General features: G+C 38.8%; 1 protein-coding gene across 2 annotated transcripts in view; it reads right to left on the reverse strand.

Moving 5' to 3' along the window:
- The window catches only part of KAT2B (lysine acetyltransferase 2B), a 43513-nt gene that overhangs the window by 9408 nt on the left and 11411 nt on the right, over window positions 1-22694 (reverse strand). For both annotated transcript variants that reach the window (XM_065831429.2, XM_065831430.2), the window contains exons 3-12: window positions 21485-21630; window positions 20877-20966; window positions 18995-19176; window positions 16456-16647; window positions 13022-13128; window positions 11173-11298; window positions 8778-8914; window positions 7168-7376; window positions 4432-4558; window positions 1146-1256 (exon numbers count right to left, since the gene is read on the reverse strand). In XM_065831429.2, the coding sequence (XP_065687501.1) occupies window positions 1146-1256; window positions 4432-4558; window positions 7168-7376; window positions 8778-8914; window positions 11173-11298; window positions 13022-13128; window positions 16456-16647; window positions 18995-19176; window positions 20877-20966; window positions 21485-21630 (1427 nt within the window). The remainder of the gene's footprint in view (window positions 1-1145; window positions 1257-4431; window positions 4559-7167; window positions 7377-8777; window positions 8915-11172; window positions 11299-13021; window positions 13129-16455; window positions 16648-18994; window positions 19177-20876; window positions 20967-21484; window positions 21631-22694) is intronic.

A 22694-nucleotide genomic window follows, 5' to 3' on the forward strand; every position in this document is an offset into this window, starting at 1 on the left:
AGTTCCAAAGTTATACTACAGTCTTTATACAGTTCAAAAGCTAATTGAAAAACAAACCCACTAAAGAATTAACAAAGACAATAAAAAACAGTGTAGGACTCTCACTTTGGCTGCATTTTATTCTTCTGTTACAGTGGTATCTATGAAATCTCAGTAAAAATCAGGAACCATACAAGGACTTCTGCTTGACAATTTAACATCAAGGCTTCAGATTTATATGGAGACTGAGCACTTCCAAATTCGGGTACGGACACTTCAGACATTAAAAGGGTCTGTCTCTACAGATCTAATAGTAGTATTGCAAGCCCAGCTTTTATTCATTCTGAATGCGAGAAGAGTGAATTGTATCAGTTTTATATACAGAATTATAGAACAGCTGAGGTTGGAAGGGACTTAAGGAGGTCATCTAGCCCCATCCCTGCTCAGAGCAGGTTCTCATCAGATCTGGTTGCCCAAGCCCATGTCCAGTCTTGAAGACTGCCAAGGACAGAAGTTCCATGATCATTTTGGGCAACATCTTCCAGTATCTCACCACCCTTCAGAGATGAAGGAAAAAAAAAAAGTCCTTCTATCTAGTTGCAATTTCCCACAATCCAGCTTGTGTCCTTTACCTCTAGTTCTATTGCTGTACATCTGAGAATGGTCTGATTCCATCTCCACCCTATGGCCTGATCAGATAGCTGACACTTGTCAACTTGTCAATCTGTCAAATCTATTTGACGGATTAGACATTGCAATCTTTCCTGAACTTGAACCTCATGTGTCAAATCAGGAGGAGCTGTGAGCACAGGTGAGGTAAGTTCTAGTCTGCCACAGGTATGTCTGGTACTTCTTTAGACTTTTTACAGAATCAGTAAGGGAATTAAATGAATGAAAAAGTAACCAACTCATATTCAACTGGGTTTTAGATTTGACAATTTACAGGCTATACCATACACCTATATTCAGCTGATTCCACCATAGTCAAATGCATTATAAGCCAATAACACTATACAAGATGAACACAGAGGACATTTTGTAGATAAAAAATATACACATGAAATTGCATTATGCATTTTATCCAACACTTTGTCATGACTAGTTGTTTAGTTCATCACTCCTAGATGTCAGCTATGTACACCAAATAATTTATTACATTGACTTACTTGTTTTTTGAAGTAGCCAATAGCATATTCATCTGCATATGTGAGAAAATTGAGAATGTTGTGTTTGATGTGATATTCCTTCAGATGGTTCATTAGGTGAGTCCCATAACCCTGTGTGAAACATACAAGGAAAAAGCCATTACAAAGCCTTGGGGGACTGTGCATATTAAAAACTGCGGAGCAAGGGTTATTACAGGCTGTTTTTCAAAATACAGCCTTTCCTCTACATCCCGTTTTAAAGATTTTCTCATAACTAACTTAGTGAGGTGTACTCAAGCCTCATAAGGGTATCTTTGTGACCCAAAAGGGAACACAAAATATCACAGCTTCTAGTGTCTTGTTCACTTTTAACCTAAAAGAGACCAAAACCCAGACTGTCTCTACAGGTAAAGTGTGGCTCTAAAGAGGTGCGTTGTCCTGAAAGTTGTAAATCAAGGTGCACACATTTTTTTTCTTCCTTTTAAGTTAGATATTGACCATTAATAGTCACATACAAAACTACCTATATTGTAATAATAATTAGCCTTATCACGTAAAAATTGCAAAGCAGTAGGAATATCAAAATAACTCCTTCTAGGGGAACCCATTCTGAAACAAGATCTCTGTTTTACTGGGTTCTGTGTACCTGTCGGAGCAACAACCTCTGTGTCAAAGGATTTATAATCTGAACTTATCACAGGGCATAAAAGGGAATCATGAAAAAGTTATTGCCATAATAAGCAGCAGAAAATTTTTGAGTCCACAATCAAATGAATGCCTATGCATTCCGACTGCACACAAGAATAATTTCAATTTTTATTCAATATCAAAGTAAACAAAAGGTACCATTTATTCACATTTCTGAGTAAGCTATAATCTTCCCTTTCTGCTGTGAGGTTAAGAAACGTAAAACAGACAGGAAAGCCCATAATAATGTGTTGGACCTGCATATGTTCCAGTTTTGACATCACAGCTAACAACTGGACATGGAACGTTTTCAGGTACTCTGTTCTTGAAAACTGAGGAAATTTTTACTTATGCACATAAATCGGAAAAATAATTTAGAAAATACATAGTTCTGATTGAATTCACAATTTAATAGCTTCAAACATGTAAAAAGCCAGATGAAAGCAAGTTAGTTTACTGTTGAAGCTCCATACAAAAAATTCCATAGTGACACATTTTCTCTAAAATCCTACCAATCTAGGTACAAAATTTCTGCATTAGCCTTTCCTTTCCAGCTCATGTTTGGAGTATCTGGTAATCAGACCTCATATTCAAAATTAAGACCTCGTAGGTATAAAGATCAGTACTTCTGAATTCGACAAAGCTCTTAAAGCCATATGTTGACTTGTTAAAGTGGGACACATCATGCATGGCATCAAATACAAAGAAGCAGTTTCACAACTGATGACACATTAAGTGGTACAGCATTTCATAGAACTCAGAAGATAATTCAGAGACTTTCTAATTGCAAAATTGAGTTCTCAAAGTCTTTGAAGAGGACAAAACATTTGAAGCAAAATTTTTAATGAAAAATGTTTTCCTTAAATGCAAGGTAGCAGTACATGAACAAGCCTTACTTCCCTTCTCATCAGCAGGGTGAAAGGAACATCCTATGAGAGACTGACATTTTATTTACACCTGAAACATCGCAATTCATACCAATAATTCCAAAGCATTTAATTTCGGAGGAAAAAAAAGGTCAACTTTGCATCTCATAGAAATTCCAGCAATTACGATGACAATTACTTCAAATATTTTCTGCTTGCCTATTATTTTTATAACCTTCAAAGGATTTACTCATTCACACAAACATTTTCCAAAGTATGACAATCCTGAAGGGAAACTAAGCCACATACAGTAAAATTTAAAGTAATTTTGTAACATAGCATCAAACTATCTCAAAAACAATACAACTTTTAAATATCACATACAAAGCAAAACAGTACCCATACTTCTTACTCTAACCTGAAATTGAATTAAAATAGGAATTTATTCTTCCCAAGAATAGGGAGTTTAACCATGTGTGAATGTTTAGTTTTTCTCAGTTACCTGTTGGGAAGGGTCACCTTACTCAGACAGGAATGTGGGAACGCAAATTTTCAGAAACAGGCAACTGATACAGCAAGATGCCCAGAGGGTAACAAGAAAATGTGAACTATGTGTGCCTATGCAACCTAGGAGGTTTATTTGCTCTATTTTTTTATGCTTCATTTATCTATTTTATTTGCTCAGATTTATTTTCTCTATTATATTCTGAAAGGCTATTCCAAGAGAATCACAACACACCTTTGGCAGCCTAACTTGTGCACTGCAGTTGGTTGTTTTGTTAGAATAAAAACACCTTTTACGAATTAGTCAAGCTTAGAATAGACATAACTTAAGCATATTCCATTGTTGCTTGCATTTGCTAAAACACTTCGGATGCTTTTATGACAGGCCACTGCTAAGTGCAGGGGAACGCTCCTCTCTAACACCAGAGTTCAATAAAATCAAATATAACCCAAGTATTAACAGTTGTCACAGGTTTTCAATCCCACTGTGTTACCTTTCCACACCCAGAGCTCTTCCCGTCAAAACAGGGCACACAATTTCTGCATGTTCAACTGCTACAAACGCTGAATTAACCCACATCTCAGATAAAACAGTTTCAACTGAAAAACAAAGCTATAGCACCATCTAAAGGCAAAAATCTGAATCAGATTGTCAGAAATAGTTTTAGTCCCTAGGAAAGCAAGGAGGAATCTCTTGTATTCATAGTGTTTTATATCCTTTCAACACAGTTGCTAATTCTCAACACTAAGAGAACATTTTATTAAATTAACTCAAAGAACAGTGTACAGAACAGACTATGTGCTTATTTTAAGATGGAAGATTAAACTTAATTTTTTTGATGTATTGCATTTCATTTGAAGTCATGTGACACCACAAAGTGATCAAATACAAATTACTGTCACACGTAAGCAATACTTATTTCAGTCAATCATAAGGTCTTACACTACAAGGAGAGACAATTGCTGATGACAGAGGAATAAATAATCCAAGAATGCAAGACTACTGGCCAGTATTATTGAGGAAAATGTATTTACTTAATTATGTACAAGTAATCCTATTATTATTCTGATGATTCTAAATCTGCCCATTTGTTTAGTGTATTATATTCAGAATGATTGTATCTTTCAAATTCTATTTCTGTTTCGCAACTCAGCAATATATTCAATGTGACTAACAAAATTAGAAGCATATGCAGTAGTGAATGGGACTCAAATACATTCAATAAACTCTAGCAGAGAATTATTTTTACCTTGACTTGCTCATTGGAAGTCACAGCACAGAAAACAATCTCCGTAAATCCTTGGGAGGGGAACATCCGGAAACAGATACCACCGATAACACGACCATCTTTTATTAATGCAAGGGTCTTGTGTTTCCTGGGTAGACAAAAATGTCACTTTAATTCATGTGCATAGTACATAAAGTGCCATTACGTTCCTTTTTTCAGAAACTTGATTCACTTCTTTCCATGATGCTAATGCAATTGTATATACCTCTGTTAAGTTAGCTGCTGGTATCTACAGAAGAGTTGCTATTTTAACATCATGCTTTGAATTTGCCATAAAATTCATCATACACGCAGCATGGTCCTGGTCTTGCCAAGTACTCCTAGTACTAAGGTAATGCCCAATAAATAAGAGTTGTATTACTTTCATTGACTCCCTTGCTAACAGTTATGCCATTGCATAGTTCTCAGGATGATTTTACCATGACTAAATTAGAAATTAATAGAGTTACAAGACAGTAAGGCTTTCTAAGGGATTTTTGTTTCATTGCATGCACACTCTATAGCTCAGCTATCAGTTTCAAATGCATCTGATGAAGCAAGAAATGATATTTCATATTTAGTGGAAACAAGACCAGAATGAATATCCATATCTGTTGTATTTACACTGACTACCAGGAAAGATATAACGAGGTGCAATCTGAACTCCCATGTCAAGGATTAAGAATGTTAGTGTCATCCTCAAGGTCTGGAAAGATTTATACTGCACCTGTTCTCTAGATTATTCAATACATGGTATCATACGGATTCCAGTTATCTTCCACTTGACGTAGGTTTATGTGTAGCCGATAGACAGCAGAGGTCCCCAGTGTGTGTCCCTATAGATTCATGGCAGATGCTGGGGCACTCTGAGCTGTCCAGGTAATGTGCTTCACGTTCTTTGGGTCAACTGTTTGGCACAAGCACATAAAGGAGGGCATTTTCTTGCTGTGGCAATATCCATACCTCTTTCTCAAGCACAGACTGCTCTCCAGACAGTTATCTCTGCTGAAGAGCACTTTACCACAGTCCTCTCGGCCTACTAGAAGAGATTTTTCCCAGCAGGGGAGAACGTAGAGAAATATGAGAGGAGGCCATGGCTCAACATCCATACTTCAAAATTTTGCTTTGGTGGTCGGTTATGAGAGAACCTGTCTTCGTCAGCCTCTGCTTGATATCACAAGCCTCTGCTTGATATCACAGTGCTGCTAAGGCTTCTAAACTCAGACAAGATACCGGTGCTGCCGCTCTTTCCCACCTAAGTGGTGCTTACCCCCACACAGGAGAGGTAAAAGAGTCTAGACTGGTGCTGGCCTTCACAAGAAAAGTTCTGTTCCACTCTTAAAAAGATAGAAGGCCCCAAGATCAGTCTCCTGTGCCTGGAGACCAAAGTCCTGTTCAACAGTCCCCAGCACTGGGCTGTTTGTGCTTCAGACCCAGCAGCAGCAGTGTTTGCTGGCACCAGAAGAGTGTTGCTGAGGGAATGTTAGTGAGCCTAACAGCAGAGGAGGTGGTTCCTGACATGTTTTCATAATCACTGCAGCTACAATACCAGGCACAGAGACTGATACCACCAGTGGTGGAGAAAGGCTCTTCCAGAAACCGTGCTGGGTAGCTGGCTGCAGTCAGCTCAGTCAGAGCTCCTTGAAATCACTGCTGATACACAGCAATGAGGCCACAGGCATCCTCCACTGTGAAGCACTGCGGTCAGCATAGCAAACACTAGGCTATCCTTGGGCATGGATTGCTCAGAGGCAGAAATTTTGGGAGAACATCCCAGTTGAGAGGAAGCAGGCTCTACAGGAAACACAATGGTGAAAAAGTGGACACTTCTGAGGAGAACCATCCTTTGAGCTTGAGCAGCTAAAGCACAATTCAATCAGGACACAAGGGTGGGTGGAGGACCATGTGCAACCTGTGGCTGCTGCTACAGCTACCATGTCTCTTTTCAAGTGCCTGTGGTGTAGAGTCACACGTGAAGCAAAACAAAAAACCTACACTGATAAAGAGAAAAGCAATGTGCTTGAGTGGGGAGTTATTCAAAGCTTTTTCCCATGCTGACTTAAATGCTGCTGTTCTTCATAAATCCCACAAGTTCTTCTCATTGAAAATCTTCAGTCTCTGCTGTCCTGTAGTTCATGATCTTCACAGAAGATGGAGTAGCCTGCAAGCTAGTGTGGGCCTGAAAACCACTAATAAGCAACATAATGTTGGCCTCAAATTGCATGAGGGGAGGTTTAGATTGGCTATTAGGAAAAACATCTTCACCAAAAGGGTTGTCAGGCATTGGAACAGGTTGCCCCAAGAAGAGGTTGAGTCACCATCCCTGGAGCTGTTTAAAAGACACATAGATGAGGTCCTTAGGGACATGTTTAAAGGTGGACTTTGTAGTGTTAGGTTAACAGTTGGACTCAATGATCTTAAAGGTCTTTTCCAACTAAGACAATTGTATGATTCTAGAATCGCTTTCTGACTTTCAGTTCTAGCATTCAAAAGTATATGATAGGACAGAGCCTTCCCTCCAGACTCACTTCCCACAACAAGAAGCCACTTGTCATTACTACAGCCACTGTGATGGTATTTGGATACAATCCAATTAGACTGACCAGGAGCTACAGGGGCTTTAAAAGATGGGAAAAGGATAGCACAGGCAGAGCTGCCCTCCACGCAACCTCGTCTGGACCCTTCCTGCACCACTGCCTGCACATCAGTGGTACTCACGGATCAAAGACCAAGCGTGTGATGTACTCCTTTGGCATTCGAGGCAGTTGATGGGAGAAGACGTTCTGCAAACCAACCAGCCACATCATGATCTTCTTGTTGGGCTTCTGGTTCAGGGAGTTGCCAACCACGTGGAATTCGATCACCCCCCTGCGCTCCTCCAGCCTCGCCGCCTCGTCCCGGGCCGAGTGCGCTGAGAGGAAGTTGGTCTGAGCCATACAAAAGAGGAACAAAATCATATTTTTGAGATTTCACATCCTCTGACAGAATGGCCTTAAGGAACAAACAAACAAACCCCCCTTTTTTCTCCAAGCTTTTTACAAAAATAGAGCTGCCAATTATTACAATTTTTTAGCAGAAGTGACACAAATAAGCTGGATATAGGTCTACACTACGGTGTGCAAAGGTTTATTAAAACTTATTTCAGTAAAGATTAGGTAACAACAGTGACGGTTATGACTCAACAAGGTCCAAAATCTCTTGGGGGACAGCACTTATCCAGTTGAAACCTATGCCACCAAGTCTTCACATTTTATTTAGTCTAGTCAGCTTGGACAAAAGTAGTGCATCTGCCTACACGTATTGGAAATCACGTATTTTTAATGGGAGTGCAGGAAAAGTCATATTTTTGCATCTTAGTAATGCTTTCCACTATCTATGCCACTATTGTAAGAGCCTAAAAAGAACATTTTAATTCCTATTGATTATCCTGTTACATATCTAGCAATTGCACCCCTATATTTGAATGGAGATGAAATTAACGCAGACAATTTATTTAACTTTTCTTTTAACAATCGTTTCACAACGCCAAAACATCTCTGCATGCACATACTGTTTACTTCTTAGAGCAAAGTTTGGCTGCTGGGTTTCTAGCCACTGCCAGCCCCAACAGCCAGACTGGCACAGCATTTGTAATATGCAGAGCCATCAGTAACAGTATATAGTTTGAGTAAGAAACGTAGGTGGTTCCAGATCTTCAGCAGTCTCTAGCTAAACCTTGGCAAACAAGAGCTGCTGGCAAAACATAGCCTGGCAAAGGGAACAGAAGGAGGAAAAGCCAGCCAAAAAAAAAAAAAAAAATAGTGCAATTCTGTACATGGCACAATTCTGCAATTCTGTTTGTTTTTCTCTTCCAGCAGAAAAAAAAGAGCAACTGTGGAAGACAGAGCAAATAACTCTTTGTATCAGCCCTTCTGCATTAGACAGAGGTTTTAACTCTGGATCTTTCATTCTGCTGCAATATCTGAACACCATTTAACGTGTCTTATGAGCTACATCTGTGATTAACAATAAAGATCATACTCTGGAACTGTTCTGTAACAAAAGTACCTTGCAAAATAACCTGAGATCTACATTTTTACTGTCACTATTTCCAAGTATCTTCGCAAACAGTACACAATGCATTAAAAAAATGCACAACCATTCTTCATGTTAATGATGTATTTCATCAATAATTTTTGCTCACCTAATCATACTCTTTGAAAGTCTCTGTTTTTCTTACTGACAGCATGGTAAGTTTTATGGACTCTTAGCTTATCATACTCTATCCACGTGAAACATTTATTGAAAACAAGGCATTTGCAAACAGACCAGGTCTATAAATTTCTCACCTCTGGCCCAAGCATTGCTGCAGGATCTGTAATTGTTGACATTACTTCATTGATTAACTCAATAGGAATGTCTCCTACAACCCTTGGTTTTTTTGAATCCTCCACAGAATAGGGTTCATTATTTTTTCTCTTTTCCCCTATAAAACAAAACCAGGACAAATCAGACTAGCTGTGAAGTCTAGCAGTTCTGTTACTTCCTTTAATTTGTATGCCAAGTTTGGGGCTTTTTTTTACTCCTTGCAGAAAGAGACAAAGAAATGCAATCTGAACAATACTTATCACTGCTGCAATTGTCTTTGCACTGGGATATTAGCATGAAGCAGGATGAGTATACATCTCCTTCTCCTATACCTCTGTAAATTCATAATGAAATTATTTCCTCTTCCTTTTGCCTCAACATCCTCTGCAGTGAATCTCTGTGCTGCTGTCTGGGAAGGTCAGTGGTAAATAAACAAATTATAGTGCATACTTTTGGATAACATGAAACCCCATTTGGGGATTCACTGGAATTAAGTATCCATTATAGATCACTTCCACCTTTTTTCTAAACCAAGCAGCTCACACAGTCTGACACGTCACACATATATGACTTAGAAAATCCATGTGAAGTTTCCAAATCAAAATATACCACGTTAATTATTAACTGCCCTATTAAGGGCAGACCAACATGTAATGTAGCAAAAGCAACAAATTCATGAAAGAAAAGTCCACCAAGGACTAGTGGGTACAATAATCGCGATAGAGTCAGCTGCTAGCTCAGAATTTATCCAAGCAGCCAAATACTAGGAAAGCATACAAACAGGAATATCACCCCATGGTTATCTTCTTCTTCTATCCTTTCCTTAAAGATCTGGTACTGGTCATTGTCAGAGGCAGGATGCTGAATTTTGCCTTTGTGATCAGGACTTAGCAGTGATATAATTCCACATAATTTTAAGAACTTCTTTCTGAAGTTTAGGGCCCATTATACCCACTATTTTAACAAATATTGTACAGATCATTTTTCCACAGCTATAGCGCTCTAAATATATGAAGATCGAACTGTTCGCTGCCCTTTTCCGACTTTCAAGCAGGACATTTTTTTCTTAGCAATAGAATTTTATTGTTAACCTCCCTTCACTGTGAAAATTGTTTATTCCTATTGTTTATTTCTTACTTTTTAAACAGTTATTAATATATGAATGGGCCCTCCTTCTTATTTCCCAAAGGATTAATTTCTTGGTTAAAAACAGAATTTTTGAAGCAATTCGTCAAAAGCTTTCTGGAAATCCAGGTATACAAAACTTTCCAAATGCTCATCACTTCCTTCATAGATACATACAATTAATGAGTTCTAGAAAAGGCACACTGAATTTCCACACATCATATTACCCACACATTTATTCACTGCATTCTTAATCAGTTTATTATTGTTTCTTCTAACTGTCTGAAATAGGAGACTTAAAATTGACAGTTTCCCAAATTCTCTTAGGACCTCTTTGAAAACTAGTTTTGCATCTATGTGTTTCAGCTCTGTAGCGCTGAGGGCAATTCAAATGACAGCTCAGCTGCACAACTTAATAATCAGTTTTGTCAATTCCATATTTCTCTCCACACTCTCAAAAGAAAAACCAAAACCACTCTTCTAGTGACTACTTACTACTCATTCTGCTGATCTGTAATAAAAAAAACTTCTCATTTCCACTTTTAAGTTCATTTCCCAACTTGTTCCTCAAAGAAAGCTGCAGTTTAGGAGCCACCTTAAGTCCCTCTGTAGCAAACACGGAGGCTAGGAATTCATCTAGATTTTCTGCTTCCTTGAGGAATTACTTTACATGAGCTTGTGATCATCTCTCTGACCTACAAACTCTCTTGACAGGCTCATTAATCCTGAGGTGTTTGAAAAAGGATTTATTAGCAGAATTTATGCATTCAACAACTTTTTTCCCCTCATAACTTTGCTTTTATATCTGACCTCACTCAGGTTTTAAATTTAACCTGTCTGGTGTATTTCTGCTTTTCTTTATTCCTCAACAGTATGAAATTTCAGTACCTTGAAAGATTTTAAAAAGAAAAAAAAAATGTGATGTCCTCTTCTACTCTGTCTTTATTTAAACGAAACCTTTCTTCATGGCTCATGATACAGGTACTTCAAGTAAAGTGTTTTTCAACAACCTCTGACACCGGCAGACTATTGCCCATTTTAAATGAATTTAAACAAACTATTTTTTTTTCAAATACAGTTGCCATTTCTGCTAATTAAACATTACCACAGTGGAGAAAAAATACATGTGCGTATGTCTTCCAGCAAAAACACCTCAAGGCTGCTATTGCAGAGTGAAGGCAATGGTCACCATATACTGCAACTGCTGATAACATTGCCAGAAACCCAAAAGCAAGTCTCCCTCTTGGTTACCTAGGTTTGGGTCAAGGGCAGAAGAAACTTTGCAAGCAGGACTCATATTCCCACTGTTGGGCTGCTCCAGAGACGAAGGACTTGCGCTGTATGAAACAGATCTTGCAACAGGAGGAGGACTGATAACTGCAATGGCATAAAAAACAAACACCAAAAAAATCAGGACATGGAACCCATTATTACAGTGCTGACTGAAGGACTGTCCCAACAAGGGACACAACTTCACACCTACCACATGCCAAGTAACAGCTGATGTTGTGCAACAGAGCAATGTCATCAGTTCACCAGAAGAGACATTAGAGCTTTATTGCAACATATTTTTCTAAACTTCTACCTAACAAGGGACTGTTATTACTGCTGCATGACAGAGTCAGCTTTACTTCACTGAACATACCAGGCTTCATTATTCTGCAGTGCAAGCTAAGAAAACAAACTTCCTTCACACACCTGCCAAGCCCATTGGCATTCAGCCTCATGAAAATGCTATTTGTAGGAGTCTATTGAAAAGCAAAATCTCTCCATTCAGCTTCAGCTGTCCACTTTCACCATGTTCAAAGACTGGCTGTACAAATCAACTTCAATAAAGGGAGAAGCTGTTGCATCGGTTAAGAGGATGAAACTATTATTTTAAAAGGCCATAGACTAACATCTCTCTCTAACATATTACAAAATATATATGTCCCAAATCATTCAGTTTTTATTTGTGTCAGGACTTTTGGCAGGCAGCTCATAGTCTGGACACCTGCAGTCTTTCTTTTTGCATGCCTCTATCCTGGTGTCAATACCAGCAACAGCTCTTTTGTTCCATATTCACACCAAGAATCCAGTGTTTAAAAGGTACGCATAAAAATGAAACACTGCAGAAATGTACATGATAGAATGAACTCTAAGAGCAACATGATTTCAGAGTTGCAATGAATTTGTACCTAGGGTATAATTCACCAGTTCACAGTGCAGACCAGGAATTTCTCACAAAAAAAGCCTGTATCTGTCACAGTGGAATTTCCCGGCTACACTTCAAAATCCACCATCAGATAAAGTGCTAACGTGATGGTTTTGTCAATTGATAACCAACAATTGATTCAAAATACTGAATTGTCACAAAAGATTGAATTAAATGCCTCCAGTCTTTGCTTCCTAAAATACTGAAAACTGAAGACAACTCCTGAGCTGCATAAGTGGATTTTAAATACTTTGGAGCAGAATGGAAGAGGAGAAGGGGAAAATGAAAAAAAACCCCACGTCATCAGTGCCTCCCTGCAATTTTAGGGATGATTTATACCTCAGTATCCTAACTGAGGAAAAGTGAATAAAGCTACAGAATAGTGGATGGGGCACATGAATAAGAAACAAAGCAAGGAAAAGCTATAGAAAAACAAGAATAAATCAAAAGCACATGTGCAAAAGCAATGGGACATCTGATGTGGAAAGTCACTGCCTTCCTACTGCCAAGTCCCTGCTGCCACAGAGCTGGACAACTGGCGAGGGTCCTCATGGGAGAGGACCACGGTCCAGCACGTGACCCACCACAGCCATTTACCCACTGACCATTCTCACTTGTGCACACCGAGTGCATTCGTGCTGCTTGAATACTCAGGTGATTTGCCTCAGCACCCAGCATGCTCCACTAGCACCTTCAATTTGCTGTATTTCATCATAAAAATGGGATCTTTATGTGAGGAAACAACCAGAGAGTCAGACACCTGTGCTTACTCAATGCAGACTGATTTCAGTATACCCTGCTATTTATAAAGCTGCATACTTAAAGCTCGTTCCTTAGAATTCATCACCTGTACAGGTTTATCTTTATATTCAGGTGCTCCCCAGCCCATCGCTAAATGCAAATTACCTGTCTGGATTCCCAGCTGTCCAGTTTGGGAACTAGACACCATGAAATCCTGATCCCAAATAGGAGAATTCTGGCTGTACACTTCTTCTTCCAGCATTGACAGAAACCTAGGTATAAAACCAGGTGAAATATTAACTTAATAGGATCACTCAAAGCAGGTTCTTTTTTTGGAATAAACATTTGCAGCCTCTTTTTTTTAAGATTTAAAAATATTTAATGAATCAGTAAGAAAATTGTTGACCAATCCTTAAAAAAACAAAACCAACAAAAACACACATGAAATCACAAGCCAGAGCAGACATTAAGTATTTGAATTCAGCAGAGCGCTTACAACTATGAAAATTTATCTTTGATTATAAGCAATATTTATCTAATTTGTACTAATAAATGCAGGAAGAAAGAGTTACAAACTACTTTTACAGAACGAAACTGTGCACTAATAGGAAAGCTATGAGTTGACAGATGCCAAGGTACTTCTGTTATATAACAATGACAAAATATGTCTATTTTGATAAACCAGTGTTTTGGAGATGCGCTCGCTTTCTACCTCTTACAGATTTATAAAATCCCAGTGTTAGTTATTAACAATGCTCTTAGGAAGATACTTTCATTTCTTTAAGTCTGCTACTGTAAAATTTAATTGCATGTTTGTGCTTGCATACCAGTATTTTTAATCTTTGGTACACTTACACAAAGTGTGATTTTAAACCTCTCTTAGTATTATTACATGTGAAAGAAATTCCATATATCAGACTATCAAGCACACCTGCCTTCACAGGGCTAATACATCAGTTCTCTCTCAGAAGCAAGACAGCTGCTTATCTTACATTGCACAAAAGGAGTTTTCAGAACAGAAGCTGACACGGCACATTTTTACTCTCTAGTCATCTATATGTACAGAAACTGACCAGCTGAAACCACAGGACTGTTGAGTCAGACTTTCTTGAACAGGATAAGGATTTTCAGGATCAAGTCCTACTCTGGTATTTTATATATAGGACATTTATACCTAAGCACAGCAATGTGCAGTGTTTCTTGCTATCTATACAGCTGATTACAGCTAAAAAGTTTGCAACAGCTATTTGACTATCTGTGGGGGAGCAGAAGCACGAATTAAACCTTAGCAAAGTTTACCTTCACAGGCAGCACAGGGACTCTGCCTTCAGACCCCTCAGTGACTTCTTCCTAGGTGCACACAGGTGTAACCTGTTGTGATGGACATGGTATGCACCTCATTATGCCTTAAACAGCTGTTTTGTGTAACTTCCAGCAGTGAGAAATAGATAAGTGCTGTGAAGACAGGACTTAAGTCTTCCTTGAGGCCTCCTAATTCTTTGCAAAATGAAGGCATCATTAACTGTATCTCTTCCTTGAGTCCTCATTAATTTGGCTTGAACAAAGGCAGCGTCATTCAGCAATCACTGACCAGCTAGGGGGAATAACAAATCACCAGCTATCCCTCAAGGACCAACCGACTCAATTCTGGGCATTTCTGGACCCATTTCTGGAACAATTTCCTCAACTAGCATGAGAAGCAAGCAAAGGAAGGAGATGAGCCACCCTCTCCTACCCTGCATGCAAATTAACCGAAGTATAAAAAAATTCTCACTTGGGACACTAGTAATGAAGTTTCATCGCACCCACCACCAAGAAAGCTACAGAGATCATCGCTGGATTGATGGACCCTCGGAGTGCTGAAATCTTACCTTTCTTCTGGTATCTTAATCTATCTCTCTTTTCTCTCTCTCTTTCTAACTTTATTCTGGGCCCATAATGGTAATACAGTTGTGAGTTTTGAGTAGTCTTGTCAAGTTTTATGATATAGTTACAAACTTTTGCCAAGCCACTATTTGCTGTAATTCCACTGAGTTTTTAGTGAATTTGTGCTTTAATCTAACCTCTTGAGTATTTGTCATTACTCCCAATTACTGCACAGAGCATTTAAAAGTTAACTCTGTCCTCACCCCACTGACTGGTACAGGACATGTGTGGGTGCTCCCTTTGCCCAGGAAGGTGCAGCTGGGAGCTCTGAACCAAATCCAGGCACCGGCTCTGAGCCACAGCTCCTCCACAGGGTTCACTCTTTATCACGTCAGCAGAGAGACAAACGCTTCAGACAAGTACAGCCCATGAAAGATTTAAAGTATTATTCATACTTCCCACAGATCATCAGCAAACAGTGCTTGTCCTTTTTTTTTTTTTTTTTTTCCCAGCAGAACATTAAAAGGAACTGCAGTGAATAATAATGCTTCTCAAATTACTTATCTAGGCTGTAAAAGGCAGTGGAAACATTGGGGGGGTGCACACCTCCTTCTGCAAATCTGCTCCTTGTATCAATCCAGTGTTAAATCCTTTTTTATACCTATATCAGGGCCAGATCATGATCCTATTCCCAGATGTACACAAACATTCCTGTATCCATAACAGTCTACCCCAGAGACAGTTTACATTTTTCAAAGTGGTAAAAGGCACTATTAATAACAGTAGAAGCAACAAATCCTGGCTTTACCCAGCTTTGGAAAGCTCCTGTTGTTCTTCATTCCCCTGAGCACTAACCCAGCTCCAGCCTCAGACAGTAGCTTGCATAGCATCAGTGCCATCAGCTCCCCTGTAGGTTCAGTGCCTTTGTTGTTAGGAGGGACAGACTTTTAAAATATGGGCTAGAGAGCCAAGCCACCCTCACAAAACAATTATATTTTTGAAGTGATACACTATTTTAACAGGAAAGCATACAATAAATGATCCTGTCACTGCCATCACCCTTAACCACCAGCAAAATGTTTGAAATTAAGGACTGTCAAAGTTGAGCATGTTTCAAGACAAGTCATTCTCCCTCATACAGCAATATGTAATTACTGTTGTTTAATTGTGAGAGATCGTCATCAATATTCCAACACTGGAAGAGGTAGTCAATATGAAATTCATGGGTTTAGGATTCAATGATGCAGTTTTATATTCCTCTTCATCAAATTAACACATCTCTTTTGGGGTAAGGTGACTACTTTGTTCCCCATTACAATGTTGAATTAAATAGAAATTCTTAAGTGTATACAAACACCAGTACAACACTCCCTTTTTCAGAGCGACATCACAAAAGCAGAAGCAAGCATATGGCTTTGGAGATCTGGACCTATGTTGCTATCAAGGACTACAGAAAAAGAAAGTGACCAACAATGCCTGCTAATAGGCAATAAGCACAATCCCCCAGCAAGATGAACAATCATTTTGATAAAGTAAAGCCCTAGCACAAAGGAAAACAAGCAGTTGTGTATGTAAAACATGCTAGTTCAAGCTATGGCAGAAAAGAAAGCAGCAGTATGTACTTGTTACTGAATAAATGGAGAAATTTTAAGCTGCAGGTAATTTTTCCATTTCCATGCCACAGTTGCATACTACTGGTTACCCTTCAATGCAGGCACATCACGATCCCTTACTTTGGAAAATGAGTGAGGATTAGTGTTCGTTTCTCTTGAGGAAGCTTGTCTTTTTCTTGCCTGGCCTGCTCCAGCAGCTGCCGTCTCATTACAGTAAAAACGGAGCGAAGCAATGTCCTACCAAAAACCTGGGTGGTTTCATACCGAGGTAGACTGTCACAGAACTGAGGGACATTGCAATAACAAAGCCACCTGTAAAGGGGAAAAAAGCCAGATAATTTTCACCATCTAACATATGAATTAATGCACTAAAACCACTACCCACATCACTTATAACACAGCTGAGAGCTCTACAACCGTATAAATCAGTTCTATAGCAAGTCTGGACAGAGTTAAGCAGCATTTATATTGCCCAGTTTTTTAAAGAAATGACAGCCAAGTACTTTTAAGTCTCCATATATTCTTTCTCTCTGCAGTCCAGTTTCCACAAAGTGTTCATTCCAGACAATAATTATACATCACATAAAATTCATGTTGATGTCAGAGATTCACTCCACAGCTCATTCATTCAACCTCCTACGGCTCTTGCCTGCAACTCCAAAGGCCATTAGCCTGGCCTGTATTTCCCCTCTTTAAACTTTTACATTTCCCCACACAGACACAAAAGGGGTGACACTTTCAACTAGTTCCATCCTAATCCAACTGGACTCCCACCCTGTTCTCCCACCAACTGCTTTCTTCCCACTACACTCTGACTTGACACACATTCATTTACCAGTAACTCCCTCCATAATGAGTTTTGCATTGAGAAGTACGTATGAAAACAGAGCATGTCATGTTACTCTTCTTGGAAAAGGGATTATGCTACTGAAGAAGTAAATCAGGAGTACACTATGTAGGTCATGATATCTGTTAATTTTATAAAAAAGTCTTCAGTATCTGCATGTAAGTGAACAGTCACTGCTATCTCTAACTCTAGCCGAATCAGACCAGAACCATTACGAAAGCTCCAATAATTAAAAGAAAATGTTAAGAACTGGATGCAAACAGACTGTGCTGGGTCCTGCACAGGTTTTTTCATCCAGACCCAAAGTACAGTCTGTCTCAAAACACTCTCCTAAACTCTTGTGTCTTAATCTTTGCAAACACGAGAGTTGCAAAAGAGTCACAAGATGCAGTCGTTCGCAGACCTCTACTTGCTGTTCTTGGCTGATAAAGCACACCTCTCAAAACACAAGGATAAGTGTGCAACTCTGATATAGTTTCACTGAAATCATCAGGTTTCCTAATGAAGCTCGTGACTGCAAGAACTCATGAGGTGCACCCACGACACACAGGGGCTTCCTCAGCACCCTGAGCAGCACCTGGAACACTGCGGAGGAGAGAAGCTCACAATGGTAGGTTAGGTCAGGTGGAAAGAGGTGACACTCTGGGTTGGAGGGAAGCTTAGCAACTGTGGGCAGGAAGGTTTGTGAAACCAGAGGTGACAAAATTATTAACAACAAAAGTCACCAAGCAGAGCCAATGCTAGCTATTGATTCCTAATAGAAGTTGACTCCAACCAACCCTGCCTATCTGACATCTGTATCCCAAACAAATGGAGGTCAAAGAGCCACCAAATACGGTCTTAAGAGCCCCATGGATTATGAGCAACTGCCCTTTATGCCAGGTGGTTATTTGAGGTGACAGGTCATCTGAGGGCATCCTGGTCAGACACAGACACAGCGCAATCTGCTGTATCAACACCCACAGTCTCAACTCACGTCAGGGTTTGCTGTCTCCTTCACGGAGCTGAGGCTTGTCAGAGGAAGGGCCACCAGGAGAGCAGGCAGAAAGCGGTGCTCATCCTCAGCCAGTGTCCCTGGCCGTTCCTGGGAACACACGCACTGACAGGGACGTTGGGCAACTGCTGCCTGTGCTCGGGCGGCACCTTAACTGTTGCCGGCACCATCAGGAACCTCAACTGCTGCCACTGCTCTAACTGAAAGAGGTGTTGCACTATTGTATTGAGACAAGGAAAATTAAGAGAGACCCAGCTTTTTTATCCTAGCTCTTCTTCCCCCAGTGACTAAGTCATTCCTTTGAATTCTGACAATGTATTAAAAGTTCGTAACAAAAAGTCGCATTTTAAAGAACCTAATAAAATCTATTAACCATTTAGCATTCAAGCACTTACAAAATTATTTTAATTTTTCACATCTTCCATGACTTTGTTTCAAACTGTGATGCTTTACAATGCTTAATGTTATCTTCATTCTTCTTTTTTTTCTTTTAAGCTGAATAACAAATTGCCTGATTTTTTAGTACATGAAATAAGGCTCTTACATGAGGCTTGTATCTTAAGAAGACTGAGAGCAACTTTGCAAACACAGGATGTGTAAGTGTTAGAAACAGATGTTGGTGACCTCTGCTCCCTGTTCTTCGTTGATAAAACACACCTCTCAAAACATAAGAATGCATGTGAAAGTCTGATATAGTCTCACTAAAATCCTCAGGTTTTCATATAAGCTCCATGACTGCAAAAAATCACAAGGTGTAACTATAGTATGTACATGCCATATTTGTAAACAAGACACATAACAAGTAAAATCAGCGTTACCTGGTATAATTCACTTTATACCCTGCAATATCATCGTTGGGTGATCTTAGTCTTCGTTGAGAAGGTGTCTCCAGGTGCCAGTAGTTAATGCGGTTTAGAAACATTTTAGCCAGTTCCACTATCGTTTGCCTTTCCTTTGAGGGTAAGTGGCTAAATTTGTACTGCACAAAATTATTCACACCCTTGAAACAGAAGAAAATTATGTTTAATTATTTAGCCATAATTTTTGCAGGAGTGTCCTTGAACATTCCTCACTTTACGTTTATTAATCCTGAACTTCCATTACATGGGGAAGAAAACAAATACTGGAGACCATGAACTCCTCACTCAGCTCCTCGTGTGCTGGTTCCCCTGTACACATCTGCAGGTTCATTCAGATGTTCTTATTCTATCCACCTTCAGAAGGAAATATCTTTATTTTTCCTTGCTTTTCAAAGTAAAAACTTTTGTCAGCAAATAGAGAAAGATATGGGGGGTTTTCCTCTATATGCTCACATAGGCACAATTTTGCTGATTACCATGCTGCATGATTTATTTCCTCTCTAATTGAGTATCACCAGAAAAACCCTCCAGCCCTTTTTCAGTCGTAGAGAAGGCCTTGTGGACTTCTAGTTAAGCTTATGTCTACACATCACATTATTTCTTCAGTAAGTGCCAGTAATTCACAAGTAGGTCACTTCATTGCAGTCTGTATACTGTCTACTTTTAAAAAAACTACTGAATATTTAAAAGGTGTGCCTGAAAGTTCTTCAATGCATATACATTATAAATCAGTAATAGTGCTGCTTAGCAAGTAATCTTGTGTGACTGAGCTGCTGAAATACTAAAAATAGTTGAAAATATTTGCCTATTTTAAGGGAAAATTATTTCAAAATAAACTGAAAAAAGAATTAGCCTTACATCTCTATGCTTCAATTTGTCAAGCAAATTAAACAGTATGAAGAATGTTACCAAAATTATATTGCACATAACCTTTTTAGTAGTATATTTTAAGGCCTAGGAGTGCATGGGGATTACATACACTTAATCTTTGTTTATACTCAAACTAAAGAATAATTTAAGGTGCAGACTTCCCAGAAATTCAGCAATGAAGTGTTTTGATTTTCCTAAATCATAAGAAATGAGAGTTGCAAGAAAATAATTATTAGATATAAGAGTCTTCACATTTAAATTGTCCTGTTTAACAATACAGCATCCATTCACACACTGATGAGAAAACACTGAGCTCCTGTTTCAGCAAGGTATGTGAACCTCTGCATAGCCTTGCTGGAGTTAATCAGCCCACTTGTATGCCAAAAGTGCATTCTCAGGAACTTGCTTAACGAAAACCTGATTTTGTCATGTGTTCTTTATCCACTGAGAATTACAAAAGCCTCAGTTATTCTTTGGTTTTGGCTTTGTTTTTTGTTGTGTGCCCTTTGAAAGAGAAGGCTATAATGTCACTGAATTGGACTGTAACATTTTCATTCATTTACAGAAGGCAAGAGTAATTTTAATATTTGATTTCAAAGCTTCAACAGCATTTTTCATCACTTCAAACAAAGAAAGATTAGAACTGCCACAGATAAAAGTAATATTTAAAGTTCATTTTCTAAAACCACAAAAAACTCCATTTCATTAAAGCACAAGACAAATGATGAGAGAAGTCGAATAATCTAACTATTGTACCAACACTAAAGAAGAAGCGGAAGACTTGTACACTCTCCTACTTTGTCCTAAGGAAAGAAACAAAACAAAACAAACCACAATGAACAAACAAAAAAACACCAAACCACACAACAGCAAATAAAATAAAATAATAAAAACAAACAAACAAAACACACACACACACACAAAAAAAAAAAAGACAACCACCATCCAAACCCAGATGTTGCTTGTTTACCTGTTCAATGCTAGGTTTCTCAAATGGGGGACTTTCCAAAGATCCTTCTACTACAGGTTTTCCCATCTGTAAAATGCACTTCCTCAAAAGCTGTTAAAAATATACAATTTTTTTAAAATTAGCATATTTGCATACACAGAGTCAATGGAAGTCACAGGTGCACAACACACTGCAAGCAGTGTTGAAAATGTCCTGGCTATATATCTGCTTACTTAGTCATCCACATTGATAGCTACTTTACTGTGAATTGCTGCATATCTTCTTTGAAATGTCTACAAGAGGCCTCTCTGAGCAAATGTAGGCAGGTCAGTCAGCATCTATGTCAATTGACTTTTCCCCATGTGTCAGTGAAGAGGGTAAGGCTTGCAGGTGGTCACATGCATAGTTTATGAATGGGACTCAGAGTCAGCTCCTGAACCATCTGAATGTGTTTTGGAATAAGGTACGGTACACTGTAGGTACCACAATGTCTAACCCACACCAGAGCATCACACTAGAGGAAAAAAAACTCTCACCAGATGAGGTCACTCATGCATGAGAGGCAGTGAAACTGCCTTCTGTGTGAGAAAGTGAAAAACCTGAGAAGATACTACACAAGTTCAGCTTACTTTGAATAGGTAGAAATAAACTTGCTTGGTGTCTGCATCTTCTTCTTTGTGGACACAGGTGAATAGATACTCCACATCCAATACAATCCCCAGGAGCCTGTTCATTTCTTCTTCAGACACATTCTCCAGGTGAGAAACATGAGCAGCTAAACAAAATAAAAATCCAAACCTGTGAAAAGCCTACTGAGAGAACCAATAGCACAAGTATTCCCCAAGATATCTCGAACTAAGCCTTAATAGTAAAGGCACTGATCCTGTAATAACCTATTTAAACAGAGCATGAGGTAACTGAAATAGGTGTCACATTGGAGCAACTAGTAAAGATAGTCCAGTGGTGGTAATTCTCACAGCAGAGGAATGACTGCTGGTTGGAATCACGGTGTCTGTTACCTAGAACAGACCACACAAGTCCTGTCTGCATTAATATGCTACAATACATAATGAATATATACATTTTTGTCCAGAAGTTAAGCTTTTGAGACAAGGTTTCTTGACTAAAAATAAATCCATAATTCCCATAAATTAGGTAATCCAAGTGTTGATGCAAGTAGCACCTTATTCTGTGAAGACTAACAAAAAAATCAGCTCCGTAAATAGGTTTTTTGTTTTAAACTGGACATTATTGGCTAAGTCTCTTACTTTCGTATCATGTAAGGTCAGACTATGCTTTGTGCACAGTACATTAACAAAGCTTTTAGAGATTGCATACGGTCATTTGTTCAGAATTTTACAAAACAGCAACTTTCAACATACCACAATTTCCAAGTGACAAACTCCCTTTTATCATCTCCAAAAGTAAATAAAGTTCCACATTTGTAATTTTCAAACACTTGAGGTTTGTACACATGAAGAGGGACATTCATTTCAAGCTAGTTTGAACAACTGCCTCCAGGAAAAGAGAAGGCAATTTAAAACAAACAGCCAATTCCCAGAAGAAGATGCTTTCATTACAAAAAGCAACAATCTTTGCTTACTCCAGGCAAATGGTATGTATATCCTTTGCTCTGAAAGGACAAAAAAATATCCTCTACAAGAAAAAGAAAAATATTTAAAAGGTTTGGCATATTAGTTTTTACACATTTTAATAATGGTTATCGATATTTACTTCTTAGATAACCACTATATTACCCTAGATGTGCCAGTGTGATTAGGACTGGTAAGAAATTTTCAGCATAAATCTGATTCTTTCAGGGGAGAGGAACTGGGGAGA

This window comes from Patagioenas fasciata, chromosome 2 (genome assembly GCF_037038585.1).
Source record: "Patagioenas fasciata isolate bPatFas1 chromosome 2, bPatFas1.hap1, whole genome shotgun sequence".
NCBI classification, from domain to species: Eukaryota; Metazoa; Chordata; class Aves; order Columbiformes; family Columbidae; genus Patagioenas; species Patagioenas fasciata.